A 17,558-nucleotide genomic window follows, 5' to 3' on the forward strand; every position below is an offset into this window, starting at 1 on the left:
TATTCGTGTCGAATTCGCAGATAATGTCAAAATTATCAAGCCTAATTGTAATAAGCATTGAACAACCAAAATTTCAATTAAAATTTAAAAAGGTAATAATTTTATATCCCAAAAAGTAAAAAAATTAATTTCTAAATAAAAAATATAATATCAATATTATAATTAATTTTAATTTTTTTAAAAAAGCCCTACTTAACCTTGTGCCTTATAGGCTTATAGGCTCAAAGTATGGAGGCTGACCTGCTCTCTAAGCCCTGATACATAGAGGACGAAACCGTCTCCAGCATGCTCTTTATTATTAAAAAATTAAGTTTCAATAAAAAAATGTCATGTTCTTTTTTTGAAATGATCTTGCATTCAAAGAAAGCAATCAAGAGTACATCTCAGAGATCACTAGATCCGACAGTACAGAAGGATAAAAACCAAGCCAAACTCGGTTCTGCAACTGGGAAATCGCCAGCTTAGCTAAGGAATGGGCAATCTTGTTTCCTTCACGTCGAACATGCTTGATAGTCCACCGATCAAAATTTTCCAGCTGTAAACAAGTCTCAGCTATCAGGTTAGAGACAATACCTTCATTAGCAACATTTCGGTTCAGGGCATTGACAACCCCCACAGCATCTCCCTCTAAAACCACTGACTTCATACCCAGTAAAATCCCGAATTCAACACACAATTTGGCTCCAAAAGCCTCAGCCACCAGGGAGTTCGAAACATATCGGTGGTAAGAGCACTTAGACGCAATCACCTGTCCATTAGAATCACGAGAAACAATACCCACACCCATCCACTTCTGATCTCTATCCACAGCAGCATCCTAGTTCATTTTGAAAAAACCCTGAGGAGGCTTAGACCAATGAGCTGGAGAGGAAATGGGACTGGGAGAAGAGAATAGATACATGGAATCAAGAGCCTTCCTGAACTCCTCAATGGACTCCTTTGTACTTTTGAGTAAAATGCTGGGGTGAGTTAGTATACCATCAAAGACAAACCTATTTCGACGAAACCATATCCTTTGGGCAACCATGGCAAAAAACTCTATCTCCTCCCTCTCCAACCTACCTTCCAGGATGCCAAAAAGAGTAAGGAAGTCTGAAACATCCGAGACACATTTGTGAATCCGGGGAGAACATTCTGACCAAACAATTTTGGCAGCATCACAAAGCCACACAGCATGGATGCTAGATTCAACTTCTATACCACAGAACGGGCAAAGTGGATTCTCTACAATCCGTCTCTTCCATAGTTTTTCTTTGGTAGGGAGAATGTCATTACAAAGACGCCAAAGAAATAACTGCACCGATCTGGGGATCTTCAGCTGCCAGAGAAGCTTCCAAAGGTCTCTGGAAGAAGAAAAAGAAGAAGTACAGCCCTGATTCCTAGCCAACCTTTCCGTTTCGAGATTATAAGCACTTCGAACCGAAAAGTGACCATTGTTAGTTCCTGCCCACACCAGCCTATCCCTCATGTATCTGGGGCTAATAGGAATGTTACAGATTTGCTCCACCACCTCTACCGGGAATATGTGTTCTAACAGAGGAATATTCCACCAATTTAACTCGGAGTCTATCAATTCACAAACCCTTGCTTCCGGATTTAAGCTCTGCAAGTGTGCTTGGATCTTGTGAGTTTGAGTAGAGGGGATCCATTTGTCTTCAAAAATCTTAATACTCAATCCATCTCCGACTCTCCACATGAGGCCCTCACTAAGAACCGATTTTGCTCCACAAATACTCCTCCACACATAAGAAGGGCGAGATCCCAAAGATGATCCCAGAAAATCCCTTGAGGGAAAATACTTCTCACGAAAAATTGTACTAACCAAAGTTTCCGGGTGTTTAATGAATCTCCATCCCTGCTTAGCTAATAGGGCAGTATTAAAGTTAACCAGATCCCTATAGCCTAAGCCTCCATCCAGCTTTTTTCTCCCTAAACCACTCCATGCCATCCAAGCCATTTTTGATCCGTTCTCCTTGTTACCCCACCAAAATCTGCCCAACATAGAATTAATATCTCGACAAAGGGTTTTGGGGAGTCTAAAAACACTCATAGTGTACGTAGGCATAGCCTGAATAACAGACTTAATCAAAATCTCTTTACCCGCATGAGACAAAAATTTCTCTTTCCATCCGTTCATACGTTTCCAAATCCTATCCTTGATGACATTAAAGGTGGCTATCCTCGATCTGCCTATAAGAGCTGGAAGGCCAAGGTATCTTTCGTATTGTGAAGTACAACTATAGCCCGTGCCCTGAATAATAGAATCCCGGACAGCTACCTTGGTATTCCCACTAAAGAAAACAGCAGTTTTTTCCAGGTTGATCTGCTGCCCCGAAGCCTCCTCATATCTACGAAGAAGAGAGTGAATATGGCCCCACTCAATAAGATTAGCACGGCAAAACAAGAGACAATCATCTGCAAACAGGAGATGGCTGAATTCTTGTGCCTCCACGAGAAATAGGAACACCCGAGATAAGACCCTCCCTGCCCGACTGCTTCAGCATGGAGCTCAACACCTCCGCACAAAGGACAAAAATATAGGGTGGAAGCGGGTCACCTTGGCGGATTCCTCTAGAGGGTTTAATATGACCCTGAGGCTGACCATTAATTAATAGGGAATAAGACACCGTCCGAATGCATGACATGATGAGATCAACCCACCTATCCCCAAAGCCCAATTTCCGAAACACCCCTTCCACAAAATCCCACTCAAGCCTATCATAGGCCTTACTCATATCAAGCTTCAATGCCATAAACCCTTCCTTCCCCTTTAGCCTGGTATCCATGGTGTGGAAAGCTTCAAAGGCAATCAAAATGTTGTCAGTAATAAGCCTACCAGGAATGAAGGCACTTTGTTCTGAGGAGATAATAAAAGGAAGCACTTGTTTAAGACGGTTAGCGAGCACCTTTGAGATTATTTTATAAATTACATCACAAAGACTGATCGGTCTGAAATCAGAAACCTTTGAGGGCGAATTAATCTTAGGGACAGGGCAGATATAGGTAGAATTGATCCCCCCTTCTATAAGACCCCCATTGAGAACATTAAGCACAACCCTAGTAACGTCTGAGCCCACCACTCCCCAGGACTGCTGGAAAAACCTAGCAGAAAAGCCATCGGGACCAGGAGATTTAAAAGGATGCATTTGGAATAGGGCACACCGAACCTCATCCCCTGTGAAGGGTCTAAGGAGTTTATGGTTCATATCATCAGAAACCCTACTATCAGTAACACTAAGGCAATCAACAATACCCGAAGGGGTTTGGGAATTAAACAGCTGTGTATAAAACTCAATGAAAGTTCTACTAACCTCTTCTTTCCTCCTCCAGACTCGCCCTTCAGTATCAGAAATGCTGCGGATGGTATTTATTTTTCTTCTTTGGTTGGCCCATGAGTGGAAGAATTTAGTGTTCCTATCTCCAAACCGGTACCAGTGCTGCTTCGTTCTTTGTTTGCACCTCAAATCTTCCCGCTCAAGAATTTCATTAATTTCCATTTGCAAAGCCTTAATTTCTTGAACAGAATTTCCGTTAGCCCGACCCTGAATAGCCCTAAGTTGATCCTTCTTTCTTCTCAGTAAATCATATGACTTCCCAAATTTACTTCTACTCCACCGACCCAGTTCCTTTTGGCACGAAGCTAGTTTTGCTTGGACCCCTGAGATGGAATCTCCTTCTAGATTATTCTGTTCCCAAACAGATTGAACCAAACCCTGGTAGTCGGCATCCCGAGTCCACGCTGCTTCCAATTTGAAACCTCTATCAAAAAACTTGCTATGCTCTTGGTGCTTCTTAAGACAGATCAGGATAGGATTATGGTCGGAACACAAAGCCTCCAAAACAGAGACTGAAACATTAGGGAAGAGCTGGCACCATTCCTCATCCCCCAACGCTCTGTCCAATCTTTCTTGAACAAAAGAGTGATCAGAGTGGTGGTTTCTCCACGTAAATCTAGCGCCCTTGAACCCCAAATCACTCAAACCACATTCCTCCAATGTATTCCTAAAACCTGCCATCTGCGAATCACGTCTGGGACCCATACCATCTTTCTCTGATTGCTCCAAAATTTCGTTAAAATCCCCAAAACAACACCACGGCAGACAAGGTCCAGACTTCAAAAGTTTGAGTAAAAGCCATGATTCCCCCCTTCTGGCCCGATTAGGGTGCCCATAAAAACCCATTAGTTTCCAAAAATCTCTGCCTTCGTTATTCTTCACAATCGCCTGGATATGGTACCGGGAGTAATTGTAAATTTTCAGCCCTGTAGAATTTCTCCAGAACAAAGCCAGACCCCCACTTCTCCCAACTGGATCAACCACAAACAGGGATTCGAAGCCCAATCTACATCTAATCTTCTCCATATAACTTTTAGAACAAAAGGTTTCCATAAGAAAGACAAAAGATGGGTTCTTTTCCTTCACCAATTGATGGAGGACTCGAACTGTCTGAGGGTTCCCAAGCCCTCGGCAGTTCCAGCTGAGAATACTCATTGCGGCTGGCGGGGCTGTAAGCCAGCCTCCGCAACTGCCAAGCTGATGATTTTTTATTTCTTCTTCTCCATTCCATGAGCTCCCAACTCAGGAAGAGGACTTTCCTTTTACCTTCCTGCACAGTGGTGAACTCCTGAGTAATATCACGAATTCTTCTCGACCACGTGGGAGTTGTTCGTTTAGCCACCTTATGTTCTTTAACATCTATCTGCATATTATGTAAGTCAGCTTCTTTTGGGCTTAGGTGAGCATAGCCCATCTTAGTAACATCAGCTGGGCCCTCCTCCAGTTCTGTGTTGGGCCTAATATGGACCCCTTCGTATCCCACTAGATAAGATCCTGGAAGAATACTGCCCCCCGCATATGTCTCCCCCTGCCCCTGACAACTTTGAAAACCAGTATCCCCCCCGATCTTCGAGAAACACTCTTCTACACCTTCCGCATGACCCTGTTCCTTACTAGAGTCCAGCAAAGCGCCTAGAACCTCCTACACTCGGAGATCTACCGTTTCATCCTCAGCGATGATTAAGCCTTGCCTTTCCCCTTCCGTCAGAGAAATGGACTTACCCATAGACCCTATCAAGTCCTCCATCAAGGACCTCAAGAGCAAAACTATGAACAGAGACTGAGAAAGAACTAGCAAAGGAAATAGACAAAATCAAAACTCCCAACTGTGAAACCACAGTAGGAGACTACTAACTCTCAACCTCTACGGTTCCAGGGAAGGCACCCTAGAGAGAGGAAACTCCCCTTCCTTGTAGTTAGGACTGTATAAGTGTATAAGCCAAAGTTTTAAAATGTCATGTTCTTTAATCACATCAAATGACTTTTTTTTTTTTTTTTTTATTGAAACTTAATTTTTTAATACAAAAAGTCTGCTGGGGCACGTGAAACATTCCGCTCTTCTAGACTCTCGCTTTCCTTCCTCTCTACTCAAAGGCCCTGTTTAGTAAACGGTTTAACGCCTTTTTCCTCCCCTTTTTCCCCTTGTCCGTGCGGATGATTATAAGACTGAAATGGTTGCCTTCTTTTCGAAGCCAACATTTAGTAGACTTCTCACTTCTCCGCTAATATTACCTCCATACCACGATTTCTTTCCCAAACTACCCCCACCATCCCTCTCTATCTACCATCCATGGGCCAAAGCTTCAGTGCGATTCGACAAAGCTTAAATCGGAAGCGGAAGCGGGAGCCAGAATCCGAGGACCAGAACGAGGCTCGCAAGGTTCTCGTCGTCCAAGATCCAAACAACGACGGTACCGTTTTCAAGCATTTAAAAAAACTCAATTCCACACATTCAATTGATGATAGGGTTTAACTTTAGACTTTCTAACTTCAACTACAATCCCAGTCTCTTTGTGCTTGCCTTGTTTCAATATTAATGTTTGAGAAATTATGGTTTCTGGTAGGAATTTATTCTCTCTCTCTCTTTATTTTTTATTTTATTTTTATTATTATTATTATTATTATTATTATTATTATTTTTAAATTATTTTAAATTATTTTTTTTAATAATAATGAGAAATGATGATATGTTTTAAAAATCATCTAGAAAAAAAAAAATTGAAATTATTAGTAAGTTCAGATACCACATCATCATCGTCGTCGTCGTCGTCGTGTCCTCTTTAGCAGCGTGAAACTTTGCTTAGAGGATCTAAAAAGTACTGAAGAAGAAAACGAATGAATCATCATAATAAGAATTTGGATTAATTAGAATTATTTTTAGTAAATTTTTCTCATTTTTCAATTTACTTAGCAAAAATATCCTCCTCTTAACTCCTGGAATAGGTCTCCTTTTTCAGTCCAATCAAAATCAACCACAAGAAGCACCTCGTCTTCCATGGCTACTCCAACCCTTCCATCATCTTCTGAATCTCGTTGGGATCAAGATGTCTTTCTGAGTTTTAGAGGTGAAGACAGTCGCAAGAACTTCACTGATCACCTCTACTCCGCCTTGGTTCAAGTCGGAATTCGCACCTTCCGAGACAGCGAGAAGCTTCCAAGAGGGGAGAACATATCTATCGAACTTCTCAATGCGATTCGAGGATCAAGGATTTCCATTGTTGTTTTCTCCAAAGGCTATGCTTCTTCTAGGTGGTGCCTTGATGAGCTTGTGGAGATCGTGAACTGTAAGAATACTATAGGCCACACTCTTCTTCCGATATTTTATCATTTGGACCCCTCTGATGTTCGAAAAAAGACTGGAACTTTTGCAGAAGCATTTGCTAGGCATGAAGAGCAGTTTCCTACTGATATGGAGAGGGTGCAAAGGTGGAGAGTAGCTCTTACTGAAGCTGCGAATTGTTCCGGCTGGGATCTTGAGAGCGTTGCAGATGGGTATTATGCTACGATTTCTTGTGCTTTTCCATGCATTGTTTTATTTGTTTTTGTCCGTTTCTTTTCTTATAAGTTTTAGAGAAAAATTGATCAAAGTTAATAATAAGCTAAACTGGATTGACGGGAATTAGTGTTTTGAGTTGAATCAATTGATGGTTTTGTATTTGGTGCCCGCACTGTCAGTATATAAAGATCATTCCATTTAGAGAGAAACCTTTTTTCAAGAATTATCAAGCCTAGGATTGTGTTTTAGATAAAATATCGTGAACTTGAGAGGAATGATGATATTGTAACCATACTTTGCGTGAAACAGTTAATGGCTTTATCTACTAGAAGAAGAAGAAAAAAAAAAATCTTTCATGGCATTTCAGTAGGAGAATAAATTATATAGAGATATTTTAAATGATAATTTTCAAGAAATTTGACAAAATCTAATTGTTTGTCATGACATATTATTCTTAAATGATTGAGATGATAATATCCTTTTGGTGCCAATGACTCATAATTTATTTATTTATTTTTTCCTTGTGCTTATTTTATTGTTCTTTTCCATTTGAATTATAATGATCAGGTATGAATCAAGATTCATCAAAAACATTGTTGAAGAAGTTTTGTGTAAAGTGAATCCCGCTTGCTTCGATGTCGCCAAACACCCAATAGGAATAGATTCTCATGTTGAAGAAATGAAAGTTCTATTAAATCTTGGAACAAGTGACGTTCGCATTGTGGGCATCTATGGGATGGGTGGAATTGGTAAAACAACCCTAGCAAATGCTGTCTACAACAAAATATGCATTGCATTTGAAGGAAATAGTTTTCTTTCAAACATTAAAGAAAATTATGAAAAGCCCAATGACTTGGTTCGTTTACAAGAACAACTTCTTTATGATATCTTGAAAACGAATTTGAAGATTGACAATGTTAATAGAGGAATCATGTTGATTAAGGAAAGACTTCATCACAAAAGAGTTCTTGTTATTCTTGATGATGTGGATGACTTTGAAAGACTACACGTGTTAGTTGAAAAGCAATGGTTTGGTCCGGGAAGTAGAATCATTGTAACAACTAGAGATGAACATTTACTAAGCCAATTGGAAGTAGATGAAAAATATAAGGTCAGAGAATTGAATCATTTGGAGTCTCTTCAACTGTTTAGTTGGCATGCCTTCGAGATGGCCAATCCAATAGGAGATTACTCAGAGCTTTCAATTGAAGCAGTGAATTATGCTGGAGGACTTCCATTAGCTCTCGTGGTTTTGGGTTCTTTTCTGAAAAGAAGAAGCATTATTCAATGGAAAAGTGAATTGGAAAAATTACGAAGAACTCCACATGACAAGATTCAAAAAATACTGAGAATAAGCTTTGATTCACTCGATGGTGATACAAAGGACGTATTCCTTGATATTGCATGTTTCTTTGTCGGTATGGACAAAGAATATGTTATCAAAATACTTGATGGTTGTAATTTCTCTCCAGGGATTGGTATCCCAATTCTCATTCAGAGGTCACTTGTGACAATTGATTGCCAAAATAAGTTGAAGATGCATAATCTTATTAGTGATATGGGAAGGGAAATTGTTCGTGAAGAATCACCCAAATATCCAGGAAAACGTAGTAGGTTGTGGTTTCATAGGGATGTCTTAAATGTACTACACAAACATACGGTAAGAGGCATATTCATTTTTGTATATAAACACATGCACATAATGGACGTGTAATGTAGGTATGCATGAGAGATTTGCCTTTTTGCCAAGCATGCTTCATAGTTTGAATAATGTATCGCCATAACTCATAAGTGATTGGCTTTAAATCCAAGACTTCTCTAAATAAGGTTAGGTACTTTACAACATTAAGATGGTATGCAATCACAACTTAAGCAATTCTAATCATGTTCAAATTACTTTAGTATTATTTTTTAAATTATGGTGAGAATATATAGGCCCACTCTAGTTCAAAGTTATTCTAGCTTTACACGAGATAAGGATGTGCGTTGCTAATCCAACCATCTATTTTGCCAGGGTTCAAAGCCAGTGGAGGGTCTCATCTTAAATCTCCCTGTACTTGAAGATGTACTTTTGGAAACTAAAGCATTTACAAAAATGAAGAATTTGAGATTACTCCAAATCAATGATGTACATCTCATAGGATCCTATGAACATCTTTGCGGAGAGCTAAAATGGCTTTGTTGGCATAAGTGCCCGCTGAAATTTCTACCACATAATTTTCATCTAGAGAACCTTGTTATTCTTGACATGCAGCATAGTAATGTCAAAGAAGTTTGGAAGAAGAAGAAAGTATATACCAAATCTTACAGCGCTTTTTTTCTCTATTAATATTAAACATATAACTGACAAGAACTTCTCTTTTCTTTCTTGCTTTATTTTTTTTTACAGATATTCAACAATTTGAAGGTCCTTAATCTCAGCAATTCCAAATGTCTCACCAAATCACCAAACTTCTCACAAGTCCCACAACTGGAGATACTGATACTTGAAGGTTGTACAAACTTGGTTCAGGTTCATAAGTCCATTGGACATCTGAAAAGACTTGTTTTATTGAATTTAAAAAATTGCACGAACCTCAAGGACCTTCCAAGAAGCATTTGTAACCTAAAATCTCTTGAAACTCTTGACTTTTCTGGCTGCTCAGTACTTGAAAAATTACCGATGCATTGGGGGAATATGATGGGTTTAACGAAGCCAGTTATAGACCAAATTGTTATTAAGAAATTACCATCCTCCTTTGGTCTTTTCAAGAATCTCAAAACTGTGTCATTATATGGATGTAGTAGTCTCACTAAATTACCAAGCTTTGTACAAGCCCCACATTTGGAGAGTCTGGTACTTGAAGGTTGTACAAGCTTGGTTGAGATTCATGAGTCCATTGGACATCTAAAAAGACTTATTTTGCTGGATTTACAAAGATGCGAGAACCTTAGGAATCTTCCAAACAACATTTCTAACTTAGAATCTCTTGAAACTCTTGACTTATCTGAGTGCTTTAATCTTGAAAAGTTACCGGAGCAATTGGGAAATATGACGGCTTTAACGGAGCTATATGTGGATAACACTGCTATTAAGCAACTGCCATCCACCTTTAGCCTTTTGAATAATCTTGAAACTTTATCATTACGTGGATGTGAATGCCTCATCGAATTACCAGAGTTCTTACAAACGTCACGTCTAGAGACACTGATACTTGAAGATTGTACAAGCTTGGTTGAGGTTCACAAGTCTATCGGACTTCTAAAAAGACTTGTTTGCCTAAGTTTAGGAGGATGCAAGAAGCTTAGGAATCTTCCAAGTAGCATTTCTAACTTAAAACTTCTTGAAACTCTTGTGTTGTCTGACTGCTTAGAACTTGACAAGTTACCAGAACAATTGGGGAATATGGAGGCTTTAAAGGAGCTACTTGCAGAAAGAACTGCTATTGAGCAACTACCCTCCTCCTTTGGTCTTTTGAGAAATCTCAGAATTGTACTATTATCTGGATGTGGAGGACCATCCTCATCATGGATATCACTCAAAAGCTCCAACTGCATAAATTTGTTAGTTTCCATTTTTGGATTATGTTCATTGACAAAACTAGATCTCAGTGACCGCAATTTGTCTGAAGATGAGTTTCCCATTGAACTTGGATGTTTATCTTCTCTCAGAGAATTGGTTTTATCAAGAAACAATTTTCGTAACCTACCTAGTTGCATCAACGGCCTTCCTCGATTGTTGAATTTGTTTCTGAATGAGTGTACAACTCTCCAATCAATCTCACTCCCTATCAGTGTACAACTTTTGGAAGCAAATGGCTGCAGATCATTGGAAAACATCTTAATTTTGACAAGCGAGAGTTCAGGATCTTTTTACCTTAATAATTGCCACAAACTGGTTGAGCTTCAAAGTTTGAAGAGTTTGCAATCTGCATCAAATGTTCTCATGGGGAGTTGCAACAATCTAGCACATGATTTTAGGAAGAGTGTTCTCCAGGTTCTGTGCAAGATTAAGAGGAATCATCACTATTTTGGGACTAACCTCGGTTCCCTATGCCTCCCCGGAAGTGAGATTCCAAATTGGTTTAGCCATCAGACAATCGGTTCTTTAATATCCTTTCGTGTACCTTCCTTTTTGGATGGTAAAATCGGCAAGGTGCTTGTTTGCGTTGTTTATGCAGCAAAAAAGGAAGAAGCCAGACTGTTAGATCTAGACGGTTGGTTCAACTGGACATTCTGTAATAAAACTAGAAATCCCCAAGAGTCCTACGGGATAGAGTCCAGAAACTGCTATTTTGATAGCTTTGAAGATCATGTATTTGTAGCCATGATGCAATTTCATCATATTAATCTTGAGATGAAAAGTGGAGACGAAATAGAACTGTCTGTTGATCTTGGGGACCAGAGTGAAGTGAAGAAGTGTCAAATACTAGTGAAGAAGTGTGGAATTCATCTCCTAGTTGATGAGCCAAATGCTATAGATGAAGATGAAAGTGCGCTCCTACACATCTGATTTTCGTGCTTTTTCCATGATCTAAGGTATATTTAATAATAGATAATGTTAACATCCATTTCGTGTGAGGGCTTTGCAAGTTTTTCTTTTCAATAAATTATTGCATGATCTATCTTGTTTTGCTTGCATTGTGCAAGGGTTGATTTACAAAACTTAATATTTTAAAAATCAAATAAATATTGTTTCTTCTCGAACCCTCGATTTTTTATTCTTCCTTTCCTCTTTCTCTTTTGAAAGCTTGAATATTGAGCTTATTTTTTCATATATATATATATATATATATATATATATATATATATATATATATATATATATATATATATATATATATATATATATATATATATATATATATATAACTAATTATTTTTCCTTTCATTTCTTTTTTTGGGCCGATGAAATCTAATGCAGCTTATTTTTGCTATGGTGCTTACTTACTATGTTGGACCTTTTTCCTGTTCGATTTCCAGGTTAGAAGCTGTATGCAAATAAATATTTAAAAAAGGCAAAGACACGCACCTTAAAGCATTAATATCCTTCTTTAAACTTTTAGAGATTATATAATTATGTCTAAAAGTTATCAAGAAAGACATAAGACTGGATTGATTTTTACCTATGAGTGATCAAGAAGGGCAATATCACCTTCAACGGTGGGGCAGAAGTACGTACTCTTGTTGTGGTACCTAACAGTGTCCTACTGTCACAGAAAACAGTCAAGCTTGCCTCTGCATCAAGCAGAAGTACTCTTGTTCTGGTGCCAATAAAGCCATAGCAGCTTTGTGGTAAAAAGGATTTTTTTTTATTTTTTATCAATACAGAAAGTCCAGGTGTCCCTTTTCCATGATTTAATAATAGTTCTCAATGAGTTGTGCATGACTGCATCTTGATTTATGTAAAACCCAAAACTCAAAAACTAGGGATAAACTAATTTTCCTTGCCGTGATAATCAACTTCATCACTGCCAATATGTTTCCCCTCCCAAGGTGCTTGGAATGTTAGCCTTCTGAAATTTTAGCTTATTATTATTAGTTGACATAACATTCAACAGGAATTTCATATGGTTATTATGTAGTTTGATCACATCAATTCTGCATTCATTACTACCACAACCCTCTGCTATCAATCTGTTAACTAAAGAGGTGTATTTTCTGGTGGCTGTAGGCATATTTATCCCATGAAGAGTTTCAAGTAAAATTTGGAATGACGAAAAGCGTTTTCTCCGAACTTCCTAAATGGAGACAGAACAAGCTCGAGATGTCTCTCAATCTATTTTAGGGCATGCTATCTTGAGACTAAAGCTAGATGATGATCTCAACTCATGATACTTTTCAACCGTGGAGTATCAACAGATGTTTCTTCTTTAGATAGTACACAGGCATTTTACAACCCAATTTGGTCCGACAAATGTCTTACTCTACGGCTAAGTCCATGTTGTAAGCTTGAGTTGCTATTCTGTAAACAAATCCTTGGTTGAAGATTATTATAATAAGCATTTTCAGTCATCTTAGCTTGACAACTCTCAGGCTGCTTCTCTGGCGATGGCTTTAGGAACGTTAATAGTATTAGTTAGGGGATATAATTTCTGCTGAGCAATATTGCCGAGATGAATCATTTCCCTTCTATTTGTTTGTTTAAGTTATGTAAGTTTGAAGCACCGTTACTTAATTCTTTTCTTTTATTTGGGCTCTGCAAACACGGGCAACTGAATATCTAGAATGAATGAATATATAGCTTTTGCTTGCATTGATTTTGCTGTCATCATTTATTTGTCATTGGCAGCATAATTTTCATCTGGCTAATTAGAGTTGGGATTATTGTTACTGCAACAGCTGAAGTTGCATGAATCATCAGCCTTCAAAGTGGTTAACCTGCCTGCTGAAATACATATATTACTGAATCACTGATTATAGGTGTTGGTCATTGTGTGCTGTTTTCCGTGTACTTTTTCTTACTTTTCTCTTTATTTCTTTCCCCTCTTTTCTTCTTTCCTTTCGTTTTTTGTGACTGAAATTTGGAAACTTATGTATTGGATGTAATGGTTATTTAATTATTTGTGTTAAATAGTTAGTAGAAAATTCATTGTTCAATCTTTGTATAAGTTGCTCCAGCCCATTTACTTGCTGGGATACTGGTTTTGTCACATGCCATGTTTAGTCATGAATTTTCTCTAATTTTGCTTTAATGAGATCCCTTTCATTCCTTAATTGGCTGATAAGAAATGCTCCTCTTGTTGGAGTTGGAACCTGGTAATGCCAACTCCAACCTTCCTGAGATCAATTTCCTTTTTTCTTTTTCTTTTTTTCTTCTTTTTATTTTTAATATATTCCAACACACACACCAAAAAAAAAAAAAAAAAAAAAAAAAAAACGTATTTCTTTGTTATAGGAGAAAGCAAAAGAACGAATTTCTCTTTTGCTATGAATCGCCATATTTGAAGTTGATACTCAATACGTGTAAATATTAAAGCTTGCATGAGGTATGAAAAACGTCCAATTGTTGAACCGATCAATATATTCCTACACAATCTGGCAACTCCAATCAGTGGCCGGTCGCAGATAATTGTTGTTTCTATGCAAACAGTTTAGCTTATTGGAACAAAAGAAAAGTTGTTTAAGACTCTAATGCAAAAGCAAAACAATTGTAATATAATAGTGTGTACGTGTAACAAAAAGGGGGTTAGGGGGACCAGTTTTGACAACAAAAAATCCATTGTGTAAATACCTTAATTATAATAATAATAAGAAGAAGAAATTAAAACAAAATAAAAAAATATTGAAAGTGGAGAAATTAAAAATATTTTAAATTTAGGAGTACAAGTTTGATAGCTAAAATAAAGAATAAGATACAGGTGCTTTAGAAAAATGAATAACAAAAATAGAAAGAAAAAAAAAAAAAAAAGAACAAAAAGAAAAACGAAAGTGGTTTTTTATCTAAAGTTTAGGGTGCGTTTGGGATTGCGATTTTGTAGACAAAAAGTGCGATTAAAAAACGCTAAAAACTGTTTTTTCAAATTGCAGGCACGATGGTGCTTTTTTGAAAACGCAGAATTTTATAGGCTAACCTGCAATTTTAAAAGGCCAAACTACGATTTTGCCAAACGCTTAATTACGTTTTAAAAAATCACTTTTTGAAATCGCATATTTTAAAATCTCTATTTTTGAAATCACAAATCCAAACAGACCCTTACTAAGCCTAATGTGAATGATGTAAGCATGAGAAAGTTGTTGAAATCAAAGCAATATCAGAGCATTCACTTTTTTTTCTTTTTTTCTTTTTATTTGAAAAAAGTACACATATTCTTTTCAAACTCTCATCAATTTATAATGTTATAAAGATCGATATTTTTTCTTTATTTTAATGTTCCTTAATAAAATCTATCTATGATCCATGAGTATGAAAAAATATTCCCCCAGTATAGGTGGGTTGGATCGTTGAATCCCTTAATTATGTTTTAATAAAAGTTGTAATGAATTTGATGTGTTTGAGTATGGAAAAAGAACATAATATTTGTTTTCTTTCAAAAGTCCTCTGTTAGCTTTTGTACTTATTGAATCACCCAGTCCTCAACCACGTGTGATAGGCCTCTTGTTTCAAGATAAAAACTTCTCTAAGGAAGAAAGGAAAGCCTTTGATTGTGTCGAGATGCATTGCAATATGTTTAAAACTAAGGAGACCAATAAAGGCTCTGATTATGTCGAGATGCATTGCTATATGCAAAATAATATATATATATATATATATATATATATATTTTAGAAAATATGTAAAATAAATTAAGGCTATGATTATCTTTCCCTTGTGGTAGGGTCAACTCAAGATATCCAATAAATAAAGGCTATGAATATGTTCCGAAGCCATTTCTTCTCATTTCCCCCACCCCCCCAAAAAAAAAAAAAAAAAATTATCTAATTTCTTACCTTGTTAAACTACTCTTTTCACTTTTCTTTCACAAAAAATTCAAAATTCTTTTTGTCTTTATATCACATCAACAATTTCTTTATCTTACGTATTTTTTTTTGGGAATTTTAATTTGATTTAATCAAAAATTTTAACGAACGGTTAAAATTTAAAAAAAATAAAAAATTAAAAGAATGATATCATAAATTGACACTTTTTAAAATTTGTATATATTTTTTCAAAAGTGATGAAAGATTAGGAGTTATAAATGAAATTTTACCTTAAAAAAGTTATCAAACATACTAACTTAAGTGTCAGAGTATTTTCAGCTCTAACCGGAGATCCTACAATTTTTCTCTTTCACAAAAAAAGAACAAAACTAAATTTGAGGAAGGTTCTATCTAAACCCGTCATCATACAACGTGGTGGCCTTAAATCCTCGAAAGAAAGGTGTTCCAAAAACATATCAACGGATACTATCGTAATTAAAAAAAAAAAAAAAGGTTTGATTTTTTTTTTTTCACTTTTTACGCAAGATAACTATTATATTAACAAAATATGATCAGTCTTCTCAAGTAGATTGTATTAACAAAACGGGAGGGAATACGATTCCTAACAAATACACCAAAATAGTCATTATAATTTTAAAAACTAAGACTTTTTTTCAAAAAAAAAATTAATTTAAGAGAAAAGTTTGCATGCCCTCTCAAACTACTACTGAATAGACCATGTTTCCCCAAACTTTTAATTGAGACAATGTTCCTCCAACTACCAAAAAATTGTCAATGTCCGACAACGCCAACAAAAAGACAAAATGACTTTAAATTTTTTTTCATTAAAACAAAAATATCCCTATAAATTCAAAAAAAGAAAAAAAAAATACAAAAATTTTGTTTAAAAATGTTTACTTTAAAAAAAAAAAACATTTTTTTTAAAAAGAAAAAATTTTTATTTTTGTTTTAAAAAATTTACTATTTTTTTTTTTTTTTTTTTAAAAAAAAAATATACAAACTTTTTTAATTTTTCTTTTGATTTTTAAATTTGGCCACCCTTGATTTTTATGTTTTTATTTTTAAAATATTTTTTATTAGGAAAAGTACACATAACTCCTTCAAACTATCATTTCATTGTCAATATCCCTCACAAACTAACAATTGTATTAATGTCCTCCTAAACTACCAAAAAATGTCAATGTCTCTCTTAATAACAAAAATACCCTTCATAAAATTATTTAAAAACTGAAAAGAAAAATATTAAAAATACTAAAATAACAAAAATTTATACAAAAAATAAACAAAAATTTAAAATTTAAAATAAAAAACTGTTTTTTCTTTTCCTTTTTTTTTTTTTAAAAAAAATTATAATTATAATTTTCAGTTTCTTTTTTATTTTTCCGTTTGTTTGTTTGTTTTTTTTTTTTTTTAAAAAAAAACTTTCTTTTTCGTTTTTTTTTTAAAAAAATTGTTTTCCGTTTTTCTTTAATTTTTAATTTTCATTTTATGAATTTTTTTTTTTAAAAAATAAATGTTTTTTTAGTTTTTAGTTTTTTTAGAATTTATAAAGACATTTTTGTAGTTTTGTCTTTTTGTTGGTCTTAGGAGGGAGGGACATTGACATTTTTTTGTAGTTTGGGGGACATTGACAATTGAGTGGTAGTTTGAATACTTTTCTTTTCTTATTTTACGAAGGGTATTTTCGTCATTGGAAAAATTAACAATTTTTAATAGTTTTAAAACATTGACAATTGGGTGACAGTTTTAGGGGTGTACGAAGACTTTGCCCTAAATTTAAACAGATTCAAATCTTAATATTTAAAGGACTTACTATATATTTCTCCCCATGAATATTGTGGGATTATTGTACTCATATTTATAACAATTATACAACCATTCAACTTTTATTATAATTATGAATTGTTACAACTATTCATCTTCTATCTCGATGTACATCTTTTAACGTTTTGTATTTAATGTATTGCGAGAACTCTTCACCTATTTAGTTATTATTATCTTTAACTATAAATGATTTTTCATTGTCTTCATTAACATATTTGTCATTATTGATGTAAGCCGTATCTTTAACTATCTTTAAATAATTTTAAAAAAAAAAAAAAAAAAAAAGAAAAAAAAAAAAAAAAGAAAGAAAGAGGAGAAGAAGAAGAGGCTAGATAGCTGTCCTTGCACAGCAAGAGTTGTCTTAAAGCAGCTTAATTCCACGCAATCGCTATCAGCCCTGACTCACAGTTAGTCAAAAAGAAAACATGATCAGTCTTCTTCGTCTTGAGAGATCCATGTGAGAGGCCGACCAATAAACATAACTTTCCACATTCACGAATCAC

General features: G+C 35.6%; 2 protein-coding genes across 5 annotated transcripts; one reads left to right on the forward strand and one right to left on the reverse strand.

Annotated features, from left to right (window-relative positions):
* Positions 1 to 370: 370 nt before the first annotated feature.
* LOC133876926 (uncharacterized) lies at positions 371 to 4,490 on the reverse strand. The gene is made up of 3 exons (XM_062315150.1): positions 2,662 to 4,490; positions 900 to 2,348; positions 371 to 800 (listed from the first exon to the last, which is right to left on the reverse strand). Exons 1-3 carry the CDS (start codon positions 4,488 to 4,490, stop codon positions 371 to 373), a joined length of 3,708 nt encoding a protein of 1,235 aa, XP_062171134.1.
* A 1,057-nt stretch (positions 4,491 to 5,547) lies between these two features.
* On the forward strand, positions 5,548 to 13,068 carry LOC133878512 (disease resistance protein RPV1-like). Of its 4 annotated transcripts, none has more exons than XM_062317066.1 (6): positions 5,548 to 5,746; positions 6,293 to 6,827; positions 7,399 to 8,491; positions 8,846 to 9,121; positions 9,221 to 11,349; positions 12,485 to 13,068. In XM_062317066.1, exons 1-5 carry the CDS (start codon positions 5,626 to 5,628, stop codon positions 11,321 to 11,323), a joined length of 4,128 nt encoding a protein of 1,375 aa, XP_062173050.1. In that variant the 5' UTR covers positions 5,548 to 5,625; the 3' UTR covers positions 11,324 to 11,349; positions 12,485 to 13,068. The 4 variants fall into 4 exon arrangements, with proteins under 4 accessions (XP_062173050.1, XP_062173051.1, XP_062173052.1 ...); XM_062317067.1 differs by having other exon boundaries at positions 5,636 to 5,746; positions 6,279 to 6,827; XM_062317068.1 differs by lacking the exon at positions 5,548 to 5,746 and having other exon boundaries at positions 6,478 to 6,619; positions 6,691 to 6,827.
* Positions 13,069 to 17,558: the final 4,490 nt, after the last annotated feature.

This window comes from Alnus glutinosa, chromosome 9 (assembly GCF_958979055.1).
Source record: "Alnus glutinosa chromosome 9, dhAlnGlut1.1, whole genome shotgun sequence".
NCBI classification, from domain to species: domain Eukaryota; kingdom Viridiplantae; phylum Streptophyta; class Magnoliopsida; order Fagales; family Betulaceae; genus Alnus; species Alnus glutinosa.

Excerpts from the sequence above, each read along its gene's own strand:
- LOC133876926 (XM_062315150.1), bottom strand. The coding sequence starts at position 4,490 with ATGAGTATTCTCAGCTGGAACTGCCGAGGGCTTGGGAACCCTCAGACA. Across the intron at positions 2,349-2,661 it reads AAATTGGGCTTTGGGGATAG|ATATGAGGAGGCTTCGGGGC; the intron begins GTGGGTTGATCT and ends TCTTCTTCGTAG. Across the intron at positions 801-899 it reads AGGAAGGCTCTTGATTCCAT|AGATCAGAAGTGGATGGGTG; the intron begins GTATCTATTCTC and ends TGCTGTGGATAG.
- LOC133878512 (XM_062317066.1), top strand. The coding sequence starts at position 5,626 with ATGGGCCAAAGCTTCAGTGCGATTCGACAAAGCTTAAATCGGAAGCGG. Across the intron at positions 5,747-6,292 it reads CCAAGATCCAAACAACGACG|TCCAATCAAAATCAACCACA; the intron begins GTACCGTTTTCA and ends CTCCTTTTTCAG. Across the intron at positions 8,492-8,845 it reads ATGTACTACACAAACATACG|GGTTCAAAGCCAGTGGAGGG; the intron begins GTAAGAGGCATA and ends CTATTTTGCCAG.